This window comes from Monodelphis domestica, chromosome 3, assembly GCF_027887165.1.
Source record: "Monodelphis domestica isolate mMonDom1 chromosome 3, mMonDom1.pri, whole genome shotgun sequence".
Classification (NCBI taxonomy): domain Eukaryota; kingdom Metazoa; phylum Chordata; class Mammalia; order Didelphimorphia; family Didelphidae; genus Monodelphis; species Monodelphis domestica.
The window spans coordinates 67,164,853-67,182,178 of record NC_077229.1 but is presented as its reverse complement, the minus strand read 5'-3'; the positions used below and the strand labels follow the sequence as shown (position 1 = coordinate 67,182,178).

At 42.9% G+C, this 17,326-nt stretch overlaps 1 protein-coding gene across 2 annotated transcripts; it reads left to right on the top strand.

The window, feature by feature from the left end:
* Nucleotides 1-104: 104 nt before the first annotated feature.
* LOC130457902 (mucin-16-like) lies at nucleotides 105-12,089 on the top strand. Of its 2 annotated transcripts, XM_056820648.1 has the most exons (13): nucleotides 105-356; nucleotides 649-714; nucleotides 1,206-1,333; nucleotides 1,429-1,496; nucleotides 3,179-3,345; nucleotides 4,264-4,302; nucleotides 5,566-5,690; nucleotides 5,790-5,857; nucleotides 6,209-6,381; nucleotides 7,389-7,424; nucleotides 9,710-9,772; nucleotides 11,281-11,392; nucleotides 11,759-12,089. In XM_056820648.1, the coding sequence occupies exons 3-13, from the start codon at nucleotides 1,277-1,279 to the stop codon at nucleotides 11,877-11,879; spliced, it is 1,029 nt and encodes a 342-aa protein (XP_056676626.1). In that variant the 5' UTR covers nucleotides 105-356; nucleotides 649-714; nucleotides 1,206-1,276; the 3' UTR covers nucleotides 11,880-12,089. The 2 variants fall into 2 exon arrangements, with proteins under 2 accessions (XP_056676626.1, XP_056676625.1); XM_056820647.1 differs by lacking the exon at nucleotides 105-356 and having other exon boundaries at nucleotides 365-714.
* Nucleotides 12,090-17,326: the final 5,237 nt, after the last annotated feature.

Sequence of the window (17,326 nt, the reverse complement as noted above, 5' to 3'; positions counted from 1 at the left end):
GGATAGAGAGAGGGTTTACTGGGAATTCAGCAATCAGACTGGGGGCATCACTAGACTGGGGCCCTATACACTCGACAGGGACAGTCTCTACCTCAATGGTGAGTAAGCCCACTCAGGACATGACTCTTGAATCTTCTCCTTGATTTTGTCCCTGTTTGGAAAATAGACATTCTGCCCAAATTCTTGCTCCATTTTCCTCTGCCCACTGTAAGGTAAGCACAGCAGAGAAGCAGGGGACCCAAAGAAACCAGGTGAATCAATTAAATCAGAACCCTCTCTGTCTCTGACTGTCTGTTTGTCTTCTCATTTCTTGCTTTCTCTAGGTTATAACCATCACTTACAATCTTCCACCTCTAGTAAGTATTCATCAACTTCATGTCTCTATCTATCTTCCTGTGACCTGGAAGAAGAAACAATTGATACTCCTACCAATCCTATTTACTCTGTTTTTTTTTGAAAGGGAAGGGATAGAAGGACCCAAGGGATGGCCTGTGGTCCCTCAGAATTTTAATCCTCACATTCCATGGACTACTTATTTACCAAGCCCAGCAAGAATCCTTTCCCCCATATTCCATATTCAAACATAATTTTTCTGTGACATTCAAATAGCTTTTCCAAGGTTTTCATTCTTGATTCTCTACCCTTCAGCTCCTATCCAGACCACAATCCCTTCAAGAATTTCCTCAGCTCCTTCACTACTGACCAATTCCTCAGGTACCATCACATATTTCTGACCTGTTTCTTGGGTAGTCTTAATTTAATTGGTCCCTTGGGAAGCTGACTCTAAGATGAGGAGGTGGGAGTTGTAGAGCAAAATTGTGGTGGAGGTGGGAGTGGGGAAGTGAAAGAGCTCTTCTTATAGATGCATCATTGGGAGTCAGTTTGGTGTTTTCCTTCCAGTAAAGAATAAGCCAACCTTCATTGGGTGTCCCTGGGTAAGCTGATGGATGTCAGAATGTTTCAGTGAATAGGGCATCCATCTAAAAGTCAAAAAGAAAAAATAACCATCTGTAAGATCTAGTTTGAAATTTCTCCTTTGACACTAGCTATGGGACCTTGGGCACATCCCTGAATCCTCCCTGGACTTCAGTTTCCTCACCTGTAAGATCAAGGGGTTAGATGTGCCATTCCAGATCTAAACTGACAATCCCATGATCCTCTATACCCAACTCTCAACCATGAAGGTTTCTCTCCTTCCCATACAGCATCTGGCAGGTTTAGCCTGGAGTCTTTTACCCTGAACTTCACAATCACCAACTTGCTCTGCACAGCAGACATGGGACAGCCAGGTTCCCAAAAGTTCAACGCCACTGAAAGAGTCCTAGAGCACCTGGTGAGATTTCCCATTTCCTCTCCTACCTTGCTACTCCCTGGGACTGAAACCCCTGTCTGTCCAGGTGCTCACTCATTCTCTCTTTTCCTTTATAGCTCAGCCCCTTGCTTGAAAACAGTAGCCTTGGCTCTGACTATTCTGGATGCAGGCTGACCATGCTGAGGTGAGATGGGGCCAGGTGGTCAGGGACTCAGAAGATGTGTGGAGCAGTCCTTTCCCCTGCACTGGCCCCAGGGCCACTTCTTCCCCACAAAGCCAAGAAGGCTACAGAGGCGATCTGACCTCTCTTTAGTTCAAGAAGCATTTAGCAGCTACACATCAGGTGCTAAGTAGACTGCTAGCTACTGGAAATAGAAAAACAAAACACTCTCTGACATCGAGGAGTTTATGTTCTGTTGGGATAAAGGAGGTACAATGTGTACACATGGGAGTCTGAGGAGGGAGAGAACACTGATGACTGGGAGATCTGGTAAAGGTTTTCCCTTGGTGGCATTTGAACTCACTTACTTGAAGGAAACAAAGTATTTCAAGAGGCAGCTAGTTGGTACAGTGGTGGATGGAATGCCAGACCAGGCATCAGGTAGATGACAAGTTCAAATATGTCCTCAGACCTTTCAAGGTATGTGACCTTGGACAAGTCACTTAACTCCTGTGTCTCAATCTCCCCATATCTAAATATATAAAATGAGCTGGAAAAGGAAATGGCAAACCATTCCAGCATCTTTTACAAGAAGGCCTCAGATGGCATCATGAAGAGTCAGACATGACTGAAACAACTGAACAACAGCAAAAATATCCCATGAGGAATGGTCATTGTAAGCAAAATCCTGAAGAAAGGGGAATGAATTCTGAGATGCAAGAACATTTAATTGCCTAATTTGATTAGAATGTCAAGTGTATAATATGAACACCAGTTTGGCAAGGGAAGCCAGCTCGTCATGGATTTTAAAGGTCAGGCTAAGGAATTTTCATTTATTACCAGAGAGGAGAGAAAGCTACTAACAACCAAAAATCCCCTTTCCTTTCTGTCTTGGAATGACTACTAAATATTGGTTGCAAATCAGAAGATTTTGGTAAGGACTCTGCAACTGGAGTTAAGTGACTTGCCCAGGGTCACATAGCTGACACAGAATCCTGGTGTAGGACTCTTTAGAAGAAGTGATTGAAAAGTTGTATTATGTGTTGAAAAGATAATTTAAAGGTAAATAGTTGCAGTGTAGATCTCATTCACTGTTAAGCTTTCAGAGGCAGCATGGTATAGTGGGTTAGAGAACAGGCCTCAAGGGTCAAGAGACCATGGGTGGCTTTGGAAAGCCAGGTCCAGAGATGGGAGGTTCAAATCTGGCCCTCAACTTCCCAGCTGTATGACCCTGGGCAAGTCACTTCACCCCAGTTTCTTAGCCCTTGTCTCTATTCTGCCTTGGAAGTGGCACTTTATTTAAGTACTACTTCTAATTCTAAGTAGCAATTCTAAGAGAGAAGAAAAGGGCTTTTGAAAAAAGAGACATGAAGAGCAGGGTTTGATTCCCACCTGGGTGACCTACTGGTTATATGATCCTGGGCAAATCATTTCATAGTCCCCAGTAATGGTAGTGTGAGGCTATACGTTTCAGAGAAGATGCTGCTCTGTATTAGTCAAGACAAATCTGCCCCCTCCTCTGCTCCAGCTGCTGAAATCATGAAAATGGCAGGTCTGGCCTCCCACTTTTTTGACAATAAGCTAGAACTCTACAAAGAAATGGATGACATTGCAGAGCATTCATGGTGCCTTCTCACTGCAGCTGTCTTTGGCATGCCTACGTTTGCTAGATCCTTCACAGTTACCTCCAATGTGTCCTTTCCCAGGCCCATACAGAATGGGACAGCAACCGAATTCCTATGTGGCCACTGGAAATCTCCCGCCACCCCTAGCCTGGACAGGAAGAAGATTTACTGGGAGCTGAGCAATCAGACCCAAGGTATCACCAGGCTGGGTGCCTATACCCTGGACAATAAGAGCCTCTATCTCGATGGTGAGTAGCCAGCTCTAGCCAGGACATAGGCAGCTCCTTGACCTCCCTCGCTTGCTTCCTTCCATTCCTGTTAAGCCCTCACCTATTGAAAAAACTTTCTATGCCTTTGAGGGTGCAGCTTTGCCTCTATGGTTTTACCTGGTCTGATAGAAGGTGTTTTCCTATGAGTTTTTTAGAGTGTGAGGGGGAGCCGGTATCAGATCCCAGAAATAGGACCCTCGGTGGGTGGATAGCCTCCTGACCTAGAAACTCCGGGAATCCCTTTCACATTGCAGTGGTTAGAGGCACAACACGCTGCGATCTGAAAAATCTGTGCAAAATTTTTTGGTCCTCCGTTTGTACCAGAGAAGATGACCAATTTCCCCTTTTTCTTTTATATGGTGTTTACGTGGCCTTTTCTGTATTCATGGAAAATTAATTAATGAAAATGAAAAGTAGTGAAAATATATCTCTACATTTTCAGCCTTTGTGTTTCATCTACTGCCTTCCTCATACTTTTCACAAATTTTAACTTTTGATGTATTTTAACATTAAAATATAAATTGTGTATATTGAAAGCATTAAAAGATAAAATATTGATATTATACCATATATAATATATTTTATGTGTTTATGAGTTTCTTGACTTTTTCTGTGTCATCTGCTTACCTTCTTGTGCTATCTGCAGCTTCCACAATACTCCCCCAAATCCCCTCTTAATTTCTTATGCCAATCCTATAATATATTAGAACCACAATTGGAAAAATAAGGAATATCGGTACTTTGTGAATCATCTCTCTTAGCCAGTGTCCCATATTTTTCCAAATTATTGGGCTTCAGATGCTCTCTCTTTTTTTCTCTTTAATCCTTTCTTGAAATCTCAGTTCCTTGCATTCAAGGCTGTTCTCTCCCTCCTTCCCTCTCTCTCTCTCTCTGCAGGATACAGCTATCAGATGAATCTTTCCTCCTCCACAAGTGGTGAGTATTTTCATTCTGGGAACAAACAAAGAACACCACTTGTCTGTCCTGACCCTGTTCTGATAGCATTCTAGGAAGAAGAGGATGAACCAGCAGTGTAAAAGAGAGAGGAAGACATCATGTCTTCTGACTCCTATACTTCAGTCTTTCCCAGTTGACTCAGTGGCCAAGCCCCAATGGGGTGTCAGTTTTACCTGTGTCTTATACACTCAAACCTTCCATGTCACATGGGTATTTGGTCCACAATTGTTAAATATCCGATTTCTCTTGAGCTGTGGCACTAACGACTCTGACTCCAACTCCACTGTCAATTTCTTTTTCCTTTTTTTTTATCTTTTAGCTTCTGTTTTAGAACCAATACTATGTATTACCACTAAGTAGTAAAGGCTAGGCAATGGAGGTTAAGTGATTAGCCCAAGGTCACAATGCTAGGAAGTGTCTGAGACCAGATTTGAACCTAGGACCTCTTGTCTTTAGACGGGGCTCTCAATTTACTGAGCCACCCAGCTGCCCCCCTCCACTGCCAATTTCCACAGGTATGGTCTGCCTCTGTTTTCATTCATTCTTTGGAAACTTGCTGCCCTTAACTGTGAGACAGAGATAAGAGATGTTCAGATCACAGATTTAGAGCTGGTAGGAGACTTTCAGATCATCTAGTCCAATTCCTGGTCTCATTTGACAGTTGAGGACACTAATGTCCAGAAAGGAACAGAGGCTCAAGGTCATATAGGTAGGAAGCAGGATGGCTGGGTTTGGAACCCAGATCTCCTTTCTCCAAATCCAATATTCTTTCTTCTGCATTGCATTGCAAGAGATATTCCTCTGATTTATGGCTAGAGATTTCATGAAGGATTCATTAGTGAACAGATTCTGCTCAGTTTTCCTTTGAAGAAGAAATTGGAGTTTCAACTAAGTGTCCTTAATGATGGTGATGATGATGATCATCATCATTGTCTATCTTTTATCTAGGATTTTAAGGTTCTCAAAGTACTTTACAGATATTATCCTTTTGGATTACACATCTGAAGCTCAGGCATGGGAGATATCTGTCCTTCCTATACAGTAGTCTGTGTTTGGTCATGATGCTGGGAGACTAGAAAGGGTGTGCAAAGTCTTAGAGATTTGTGGTTCCCTCATGGATGTGTTAAGAGGGCCAGAAAACTTCATTTTCTCCCGAAGGACAACACCTAATGGTGGTTGCTGAATGTGTTGAATGATGCACAGGCAACGTCTCAGACAGAGCTCTCTCCTCTTTTTTTGCAGCTGGAGGTCCCAACTTTGAGCCTTTCACACTGAAGTTCACCATCACCAACATGAGGTACACAGCAGACATGGGGGAAAGGGACTCCAGCATATTCATCTCCACTGAGAGAGTGCTGCAGCGCCTGGTAAGACATGATCCTCTCCCATCCTTTTACTCAGCTGCCTTCTTTAGCCTGGGTATTGGGAGTTGATCTACAAGTCCCATTTCCTTCTCTCCTTTCTAGCTCAGTTCCTTGTTTGAAAAGAGCAGCCTTGGCTCTCAGGATTTTGCAAGCAAATTGACCTTACTGAGGTGAGAGCTCTGGGAGTCACTGGCCTTGCCCTCAAGCATGTATACATTGGTGGCCTCTAGAAAGATGACCTCAGCCTTTAGTGGACAGGCAGACTTTCCAGGCCTTAAATGAATTTATCCACATCCCCTTATTGATATAGTGAATTCAGACTTGAAATTTTGGCAGTTCCCCCCAAATTCTCTAAAGTAGATCCAGTGAGACCTATGGCTGTTGCCCCATTTCACCATCATCACCATTTCAGTGTTTGCTTCAGACTTCATGGGGTGGCTGTCCATATTTCAGAAGTTGTTACCAAGCTTCTCAGACCCTCTTTCAAAAGGCTTCCAGTGACCCTTTTTCTCCTTTCCCAGGCCTATGAAGGAGGGAAGAGCAACCCTAGTTCATTTCACTTGCATCCATCGGAGAGATCCTGCCAGCCCTGTCCTAGATAGAGAAAAAATTTACTGCGAGTTGAGCTATCTGACCTGGAGCATCACCAGGCTGGGCCCGTACACATTAGACAAGCATAGCCTCTACCTCAATGGTGAGTATCCCCATTCAGGAAATGCTCCTTGAGATATCTCCTTCATTTTCAGGAAATAGCCATCCTGCCCAAAATTTTCTCTGTCTCTTCCTCTCCCCACTATAATATAAACCCACTACAGAAGCAGGGTACCTAATGAAATAAGATGAACAACCCTGACTCAGCAAGTGTATTCTCTCCCTCCCCCTCCCTCCCTCCTTCCCTCCCTCTCTCCCTCCTTCTCTCTCTCTCTCTCTCTCTCTCTCTCTCTCTCTCTCTCTCTCTCTCTCTCTCTGTCTCTCTCTCTCTCTCTCTCTCTCTCTCTCTCTCTCTCTCTCTCTCTCTCTCTGTCTCTCTCTGTCTCTCTCTCGGCAACTTGACTTCTCTATCTTCCTCTGCCCTGGCAGAGGAAATAGTTTATATTTCTCCCAATATGATTCATATCATTCTCTGAAAAAGGGAAGGGACAGACTGACCTAAGGGATGGCCTGTTGTCCACCCCATAGTTCAGTATTTTAAGCATAAATTTCCATTGGAGTACTTAGTGGCCTAGCCCAACACCTTTGCATATAGTAATAGTTCCATAAATGTTCCTTCACTGGTAAGTAGACCACGCCTACAAATTAACTTCTTTGTTTTATTTCCTAATTTCATTTGGCTCAGCCATCTTTCCCCTATCCCCTCTCTGTTCTTAGACCCATATTTCTTTGCTTTTGCTTACCTAGTTTTCAATGATGTTATGACCCAAAATTTTCCATGCTTCTTCCTGGGAAGAAGTTATCTTTTCCCTGAGATATAATGAGTCATCCCATATCTGGAAATGAAGCAATCAAGGAGACCTTTGTTGGAGTGGAAATTTATGTTCTGCTTGAAGTGCAACAGACTCCTGATCTGGACCCTTTCTTCTTCCTTCTAGCACCAGCCCTGATAGTTTTACTACCTGATTGCCTAATCCTAATGGCCCCAGATTTCTCTCCTCAGATTTTTGTCTTTCCTCACATGGTGCATCTCTTTCTCTTTCTCTGTAGGTTACAATCATTTGGCCGTGGCCCCCACCAAAATGCGTGAGTGTCTCTATTGGAAAGGGAATAGTTCCTTCATTTTACCCTTCATCTTCAAGACTGATTGGATTTCCTGGTGATAATGACAATAATACCATTCATATATTATCGAATATATTATTTCATTTGATCCTCAATAAAACCCTGGGAGGTGGGTGTTATTGATTTCTGAATTTTCCATATGAGGAAACTGAGACCGAGAGACATTAATTTCAGCTAGCAAGTACAGGAGGCAAAGTTCAAACTCAGGTCTTCCAAACTCCCAAATCCAGCACCCAATTTACTCTGCTCTCCTTAATTTCAAGCCTCTCATTCTCTTTGAGCCCCAGTTTTCCTCATCTGGAGAAGGAAGGAATTGTATTAAACAGCCACTGAGGTCTATTTCAGCTCTATATTTATGACCCTAACCTTCCTATAAAGCCAGGAGAATAAGGAGAGCATGCAGTTTCCTAAAGATCAGAGCAGAAAAAGAGTGGATTGTTTCATACACTTAGTGTCTCTTTGTCTCATTCTCTTTTTCCCATGCTGAAAGCTTCCTATTCTCTCATAGCATTTCAGAGAGGTCTCTCCTTCACGGAACAGATCTGTCTCCCAAGTGACCAGGTCCAACAAATGGGATTCTGTTTCATTGGGTCATTCACCCCGAACTTTATTTTTCTCTTTTGCCATGTTGGGCTCACTCTCCCATGTTGTCCACTTTTTGGATTCCGGGTTATAATGAATGAAGTCCAGTCCTACGCAGTGTTAATAAGTATGTTCATACTCATTTGAATCCTGGGTTCATTCCACTATTTGACAACTGGAGTTAGGCCCCAATGTGACTGTGTGAGCTAGTCAAAGACCTTATTATCCAAGCCCCTGATCCTGAATGACATCCTTCAGAAGTGATGAGGAAGGAATCCAAGAAGTGGCCTTCGCAGCTTTGGGGAAGTAGTGAGAAAGACTTCGGACACAGCAGGAAGCCTTTTAATGGATGTTAAATGACCACTTTTCTAGGATGTTCTTCAGCCACATTTGTTTTGAGCAGCCTAACAGCTTTGAAATTGTACAATTTGGTGATTCTGTGAAGAAAAGACTCCAGTTAAGGAAAGGGGACTCCAGATCTTTCTAGACCCTCTTGCCTCAGAGCCATGGCCTTTTGCTCTAATATTTCCTCTTCTTTTACTATAAATTGGATGGAGATGACAAGATAAACTGTCTTCAAAGTCAGTAAATTACTCAACAAACATGTGTTAAGCTCCAACTATGTATCAGCTACTCTGTCAGGTGATGGGGGTGTAGAGTCAAAATGAAAGGAAGCAATCCTTTCTCTAAAAGCATTCACATTTTATTGTGAGGGATGACATCCATATGAGCATTGATGGGTGTGTATGATACACACACTTATGTAGCCCAAATTCAAAAGTCAATTCAAGTTTGATGGAAGAGTGTTAGCAGTTGGTAATAATCAGAAAGGAATCCCTTGCAAGGTGGTCTTGAAGGAAGAAAGAGTGATTCTATTGAAGAGGTGAGGAGCAGTGCATTCTAGGCATGAGTTGGGTCAATGAAAAAGAATGGAGATGAGAAATATAGTACCCTATGTGAGGAACAGAGAGAGTCTTGTTTGGCCAGACCATAGGGTGTGGGAAGGAGAATAGGGCATCACAAGGCAAAAGGTGGTCGTTTAGGGCCAAGTTGCTAAGGGTGCAAAAATGATTCTGGAGTCAGCAAATCTGGGATCAAATCCTGCCTCTGACATTTATGACCACTGTGGCCTTAGTCATGGGAACTCTCTAGGTCTCCATTTCCTCTTCTATAACATGAGGGTTTTGGACTTGATAGACTTTGAGAGCCCATCTTGCTCCAAATGTCTTCTATTTGATTCTAGAGGTGATAGAGAACCACTGGAGCTAACTGAATAAGTGCATGACATGGCTAGATCTTTACTTAAGGGAGCATGATAGAGAGCAAGGATACTGGCAAGTCACAAGCTCACCTCAGCGCTATGGAACAGAGGAGGAGGAGGAGGATAAGGAGGAGGATGCACAGGTTGGAAGTATTTCTGTCAGTCATAGACCAGGCACCTCAGCTCCTTTTCTTATGCCAACCTTCCTCACAGGAGCTTGGGCATCCAGCAAAGGCACTGGATCCCATGGATTAAATCATTTGGTGAACTAGTGCATATTGAATTCCTCTCCTATAGGGCCCTGAGGTTGTACAGAGCATCCACAACTGCTCTGAGTTCTCTGCTTTTAGGTACAAGAAATTTCTGCCCATCTTGAAACATTTTCCTTTTTTTCCGGTTTTAGCACCAGACCCAGCAGTAGCACCTGGTTGTCCCCTGTGGGCCACAGAGCCTGGAGGCTCCCAAGGTAAGGAAGAGAGGTTGATTCTGTGTTCTGGCAGTGGTGTCAAACTAGATACAGATTCCTGTGCATTTCATATTGGCTAAAAAACTACAAATTAGCATTACCTATGTTAGCTACTGTAATCCCTTTATCTTGTTAAATATTTCCCAATTGTATTTTATTCTTATTCTGCCACACAGAGGGCTTTGTGGGCCTCAATGTAGGCTATGAATGTGGCACCTCTGGGGGCCTAGTCCCAAATGGAAAGTGGGCAAAATATATGCTGTTTAAAAGAAGAATGGGCCCCAGGCCTTTCAGAGGTGATGTCTTTCTAAGAAATAGGCACTTTCCAAACAAGGAAAGGGCAGAGCTGAGGTTGCATATCATCTAGAAGCCCTAAGTCATAAAGACCAGAGATTTAAGTTTTGAAAAATTAGTTTCTACCATTGAAGGATGTTCTCTGTGGGAATTTGGAATAAATCCCTCTGTTCCTATTTGAACAATAAGGAAACTATAGCTGATATAGGTAGGAATTCCCTGCCCTGATGGGTTTTTGCCACAAGGATCCTTCACCCCCAGGTCCCTGTAGTGTCAGGGGTGGGGGAGCACAGGACTGATCCTGCCCCCTTTGACTTAGGATTTCCAAATCATGTTCAGCACCAAGGCAAAGGAGTCTGGTGAGGAACCTCATGGTCATATGATGTGAAGGAGCTAGTGTTGTCTAACTTATAGAAAAGACAAAAGGAAGATATGATAACTGCTTCCAAGCTTTTGTAGGAGTGTCACATGGAACAGAGATTAGGCTTCTCATTATGTCCCAGACAAGAAATCTAAATTGTAAATATGTACATTATGGCTTGAGATTAGGAAAAACATCCTAACAGTAAGTGCTGTCCCAAAGTGGAATAGGCTGCCTCGAGGAGTAGTGGCTGCTCCTTCACTGAGGACCATAAAGCATTGGTGAATGTTCATTTGTTGAGATCATTGTGGAGGGGTTTGTTCCTCAGATAGAGAACAGACAAGATGGCCTCTGACATTCCTTCCACTTTAATAACATCCAAGCCAAGAGATATCTTGTCTCCCTGTCTCATAGCTAGTTTTCCATCTTATAACATTCAGAGCTGATGCTATTAACTATCTTTCATTACAACTGTTTTTCCAATAGCTTCTGTGCTAACCACGTCCCCTTTAGTCACATCCCCTCCAGCTCCATCCCCAGCACCAACAGCTTTCTCAAGCACAACAGGTTCAAAGACACTGGATCTCTGGGTTATATCCTGGAAATTGTGCCATGCTTTACTCTGGGATTAGAGCTCAAGAGACATAGAGCAAGGGGGAAATTGGAAGACTGGGCAAGGCTGCTTTATGGGATGCATCAGCAGGTCTAGGATGTGAGGTTTTCATTCTAGGGCTGGGGTAGGTGGAGAGGGAATGGAATGCTGAAAGAACAATCAAACACAGGGTGTTAGTGGGTGTGCTGACTGGATATCCAGGATTGAAGTATTGGTATTCCTCTCCCTTTTTGGCCACAGCTGCTAGTTTAAGCTTCCAGTCTTTCACCACCATTCCCGAGGTGCTGTACACAGAAGATATGCATCTTTCTGGATCTGACAAGTTCAACTTCACCAAAAGAACCCTGCAGCAGTGAGTCTGCCCAATCCCTTCCTCATACCCCAAAAAGTCTGCTTTGTTGTGAATCTCCCCTTACCCTTGTATTCTCAGGAAATTCATTCCTGTTTTGGGGGTATGGTTTAGAACAAATTTTCTAAGATAAATATTCAATCCAGTGGGGATCTTGGTTTAAACTAAGCTCTCATTTATAGACATAATGGAAGCAATTCAGGCATACTTCAGGCAAACCAAAGGCCTTTCCCACAGCCTGAAGGCTATTCAGTTTCTTTGTCTTTGTATGAGGTTTGTCTTGTCTGGGGTTTGTATGTCTTGTCTGGGGTTCCTGTCATTATTCTTGCTATGTTTCTGTGTCACCATCAACATGTTTTTTTTTTCCAGACCTTTGAAGAATGGCTCAGCAAGTGGAGTGAGTTGCCTGTGCACACACAAAAGAAACCACAGAAGCTCATTCAGAGACCAAGAGAAGGTTTATTGGGATGCAAAAAGAGCATTTCACTAAGCTGGGCTTTTCCTCCTCCCTTGAAAGAGCCAGTCTACTCAATGATGAGGAGCACAACAGAATCCCCAGCCTTTTCCTCTATCCCCATGCTACTTTCCCCTCCTCCTGCTAAATTTCCATTCTGATTCTGACCTTAATGTTCTCTCAATCATTATTTCTCAATACCCTTTTATTACACCAAACACAGAAAATAAACCCGGCCCCTATCTACTTTCCTGTATTTTCTTTCATTTGGGATTTTCTGGGTTATTGTATTTTAGGTGAAAAAACAGAGACATCTCAGTTTCCTATTCTTTTTTTTAAATATTTTATTTGATCATTTCCAAGCATTATTGATTAAAGACATAGATCATTTTCTTTTCCTCCCCCAACCCCCATAGCCGACGGGTAAATCCACTGGGCATTACATGTTTTCTTGATTTGAACCCATTGCTATGTTGATAATATTTGCATTAGAGTGTTCATTTAGAGTCTCTCCTCTGTCATGTCCCCTCAACTGCTGTATTCAGGCAGTTGCTTTTCCTCTGTGTTTCTACTCCCACAATTTATCCTCTGCTTATGGTGTTTTTTTTTCTCCTAGATCCATGCAAATTGTTCAGGGACATTACACCGCCACTAATGGAGAAGTCCATTACTTTGGATTATACCACAGTGTATTAGTCTCTGTGTACAATGTTCTCCTGGTTTTGCTCCTCTTGCTCTGCATCACTTCCTGGAAGTTGTTCCAGTCTCCATGGAACTCCTCCACTTTATTATTCCTTTAAGCACAATAGTATTTCATTACCAACATATACCACAATTTGCTCAGCCATTCCCCAATTGATGGGCATCTCCTCGTTTTCCCGTTTTTGGCCACCACAAAGAGTGCAGCTATGAATATTTTTGTACAAGTGTTTTTGTCCATTATCTCTTTGGGGTACAGACCCAGCAGTGCTATGGCTGGATCAAAGGGTAGATATTCTTTTGTCGCCCTTTGGGCATAGTTCCAAATTGCCCTCCAGAATGGTTGGATTTGTTCACAACTCCACCAGCAATGGATTAATGTCCCTACTTTGTCACATCCCCTCTAGCATTCATTACTTTCCTTTGCTGTTATGTTAGCCAATCTGCTAGGTGTGAGGTGATACCTCAGGGTTGTTTTGATTTGCATCTCTCTGATTATAAGAGATTTAGAACACTTCTTCATGTGCTTATTAATAGTTTTGATTTCTTTATCTGAGAACTGCCTATCCATGTCCCTTGCCCATTTATCAATTGGAGAATGGCTTGATTTTTTGTACATCAGTTTCCTATTCTATTCAATGCTTTTGCTTTTATTTTTTAAAGTCCCTTATCTTTTGTCTTAAACTTGAATCTAAGTATCACCTCCAAGGAAAAAGAGCTGTAAGGGGGGGAGGAAGAGGCTAATCATTTGGGATTATATGATTTATGGGGAGTCACAGCAAGGATGTGTCTGAAGCCAGACCTGAGCCCAAGACTTTTCCATCTCAAGACCTGGCTCTCTATCCACTGATTCATTTAGCTGCCTCTATTCAATGTTGTTAAAAATAATTTGCAATTTCTGGGTCCAGAGCCAAGATGGCAGAGTAGAAGCAGGAAAGCTCAAAGCTACCATGAGAATCCTCTCCAACCAATGTACATTAGAAGGGAGGATAAGGGTGATGATTTGCAATGCTTAAACTATCCTCTCATAATAACTGGCTCAGAGAGGGAATAATTACCATACTCATCAGGGTACAGAATCATATGTTACTGTACAGAAAAGTAGGAGGGGGGGACTCTGATAAGGGAAGAGGGATGGTAATAGGAGAGAGGGGAAAATAAGGGGGAGATAAAAAGCAAGACTCTGGTGAAGTGAGAGGGAAAGGAAAAAGAACAGAAAGGGGTGTTATAATATTAAATAGGTGGTCACCAGGGATTTAATTCCAAAATCTCAAAATGAATTAGTAAAGTAAAGTATAATTTATGGTAGTTTATTTTTACAATAGAGGGAAGATATTAAGGAAGAGAGAAAAGGGGAGAGACAAAGAAAGAAAGAGAGTGAGAGAGAGAGAGAGTGATAGACAGAGACAGAGACAGAGGGAGAGAGAGAGAGCTAGAGCTCCAGTTTCCTCTGAACCAGTTAGAAATTCTAAGGCAACAGTCAGGGGAAAGGTGTCTCAAGACAATAGGCCTTTCATGGAGGTTCATACCTCCAGGAAGGACAAGGAAGATGTCAGCCTAGACACTCACCACTGTGACTGTCTAAAAGGAAAGTAGTCTGAAGCCTCCTGCACAAGCTCCTCCACGGGTCCAGTTCCACAGCCAAGTCTTCACTCCAAGTCTGACTGTCTATCTTCCAGTCTCTCCTCAAGTGTCTGTCTTCCCTCCAGCTCCACGTGACTGTCTTCACTCCAACTTCAAGGGACTGTCTCTGTGTGTCTCTTTTTCCACTATTTTAAAGACATTTTTCTGTTGTGTAGCTTCCCCTAATTTTTATGTCTACCAATCACAGCCAATGCTCCACACCAGAACTGCCCACTCTTTCACATGTGGGTCACAGACCTCCCACTCAATGTATGAAATGGGTGTTCACAGCTTTCGTGGTTAGTTCACACCTTTTTTGGTTAAAATGAAAAATGGGTAGATCTAATTTAAGAACTTAGTTTACACTTTGGGGATTAAAATCTAAAAATAAACAGGTGATTACAATGTAATCTTCACTATCAAGGAACAGCTAAGTACCTCCATTGTTGCAATTTGGGGAGAGCCAAATCCAATCTTCACAAGGGAAATCAAGATGGAAGGGAATATACAGTTGGTAATCATAACTGTGAATGTGAATTGCCTTGATTTTACCCATAAAACAGAAATGGATTTTAGAGTGGATTAAAAACCAGAATCCTACTATATGTTGTTTACAAGAAATGCATTAGAGACAGGATAACCCATATAGATTAAAGGAAGGGCCTGGAGCAGAATTTATTGTATATCTAAAGTAAAAAAAAAAGTAGCAATCATGGTTTTTTAGACAAAAACTAAAGTAACATAGATCTTATAAAAAGAGACAAGGAAGGAGATTACATCTTGTTAAAAGGTACTATAAACAATCAAGTAATATCAATACTAAATATATATGTGTATATATATATATATATATATACTGATTGGTAAGTTTTGTATGGGCCTTTATGATTGATTTGTGTGTTGGCTTCATGAGAATAAGTTTCTGTGAGTGGGAAAGTTCTTGACTTCATTTGTAGCTGCAGTTTTACCTGGAATTATGTACCTAAATAAAAGCTAACCCATGATAGTCTTTTGGCGTTGGATTTGAGGGTCTGATCTTTTGGTGATGTTTTAGAGAATTAAGGTACAGGTGTTTTACTCTTGCATTATTCCTTCCGAGACCAGGGAATTCCATAGGTAAGGGATATTGATGAGAGGTTATGCAAAGAGTGGGCAATCACATCTTGCCAAGGGCTACTCTGAGGCCTCCTTAGCTACCACTCCTGACTCTGTCAAGGGGTCCTAGGGCCTGATGGCTCCCAGCAAGTAGACTTTCATGCCCAGATTGTAAATTCAGGCCCCAGAGCATGAGGTCTTGGTCAGAGCTGGGTGAGGGTCTTTGCATTAGGAATCCATAAAATACTTTTATCTGTACTCATGCAGTGGACATTGCCATTAGGGAGATGTCCCCTTCCTCAATGGGAAAGAATAAAGACTGCAAATTCTACTATGTACTCTTTGACTCCAGATTTGTAATTAAAATTTGTTTTTGGTCATTTTATTTCATCCTACACACTAGAAAGAGAACAAATTTAAAAGTCCTTATTTAAAGACTAAATTGTAAATTCTAAAAAAAAGGAGAAATGAATAAAAGCAAAAGTAAGAGAAATATTGAACCAATAAATAAAAGTAGGTGGTTTTATGAAAAAAAAACAGTGTTGGTTAATTTGATTTAAAAAAAGGAAAGAAAAATATCAAATAATCAGTATCAAAATTGAAAAGGGTAAAATCATAACCAATGAAGAGGAAATTAAAGCTATCATTAGGAGCTATGGTAGTAGTGGTCTCTCAGTAACCGAGGATGACAATTGTCTTTGTGTGTTTTCATCTATGATAGATGAGTGTGCACAAAGACACTTGTGTGTGAAAAGTCCATGCACAGAGACAGTCCCACTCTCTTGGCATTGGAAGCCTGGGTCTAGTGGCACGAAAAGTTGTTACACCTAGAGACTTCCTCAGCTGCATTGGATGGCCGTGTTGTCCTTTGTGCTCCAACACACCCTAAGCACTCCACAGTGCTTTGCTGCGTCGCCCTCTCAGCCATTGAAACTTCTTATTGGTTTCTTCTGTCTGTTCAGCCGAAGCATTCTTCACATGCTGGGTGAGCAAGGCCCTGGTTCACCAGGGGTCTATGACCCGATGGCTACACCAACAAGGTTTAGCCGGCCTGTTGAAGCTGTTGCCTGGGGTGTGGCCACTGCTGCATGTTTGCAGCTACTAGGAGCCACAAGTGAGAGCTGGGTGTCAGGTGGGGGTCAGAGGCTGGAGAGCTGCCCTAGAAGGGCACAACAAGCCCTCCATACCAGAGATACTACCCCTCTCTGAGCACCCCATACACCCCATTAGGAGCTCATCATAACATTTGGGAGCTTGCCCGTACCCCTCCACCTTGGAACCCCCCAGACAGGAGGGCCTAAGGCACTGCCTTGGACCAGATCTTCAGGTGAGCTGAGTGTGTTGTGGCTGTGTGTGTGAATGGTGACCGAATGTGTATGGGGGAGATGAGGACCCCTGATGGGCATAAGGCTTAGTGGAACATTCGTCCTTGCGGTTTGTACAAGGGTTCCTATGCCAAGCCCCAGGGCCTGCCTTTTTCTAAGGCAAGAGGCTTAGCCTCGCCACGTTGGTCCGACCCTCTCACCTGTTTCTGAGTGTGGACTCCCGATTTCTGTAGTTCTGTGTCTTTCTCGAGAAAGCCAGTCAGAAAATGGAGAAAGCATCTCTGTTCAGGGAATACGGTCCTGGGCACGTCCCTAAATCGGAACTTTCAGGGTGCTTGAGGCCCCTGAGTATGGAGTTCAAATCTCCATCTGGCTGTCAGGGCCCTGAGCATGAGATTTCACGTCTCTGTCAGGTACCCTGGCACTTTTCGGAATTCCAGTTCCCCCAGAACAGAGTTCAAGTTTCTGTCTAGTTTGGGAAAGGGGTTGTTGTTGAGGCACCTTTTTGGGAAGATATTGCACCCCTAAGAGAGACTGGGGGACGCCCCATGATCTCTAGGTGATTTTTAGACACACGGAGGTTTTTTTGCCATGTGGAGGGATCGGGTGGCCAGCCACTTGCTGCCGGCCCCTGACAGGTAACCGGAGACAGTTGGGAGACAGCTGAAGGGACCTGGCCACTGATGAGTAATTGCTGGTATCAGGTTTCTTCTTTACTGGGGCTGGCCTGACATGCAGCCG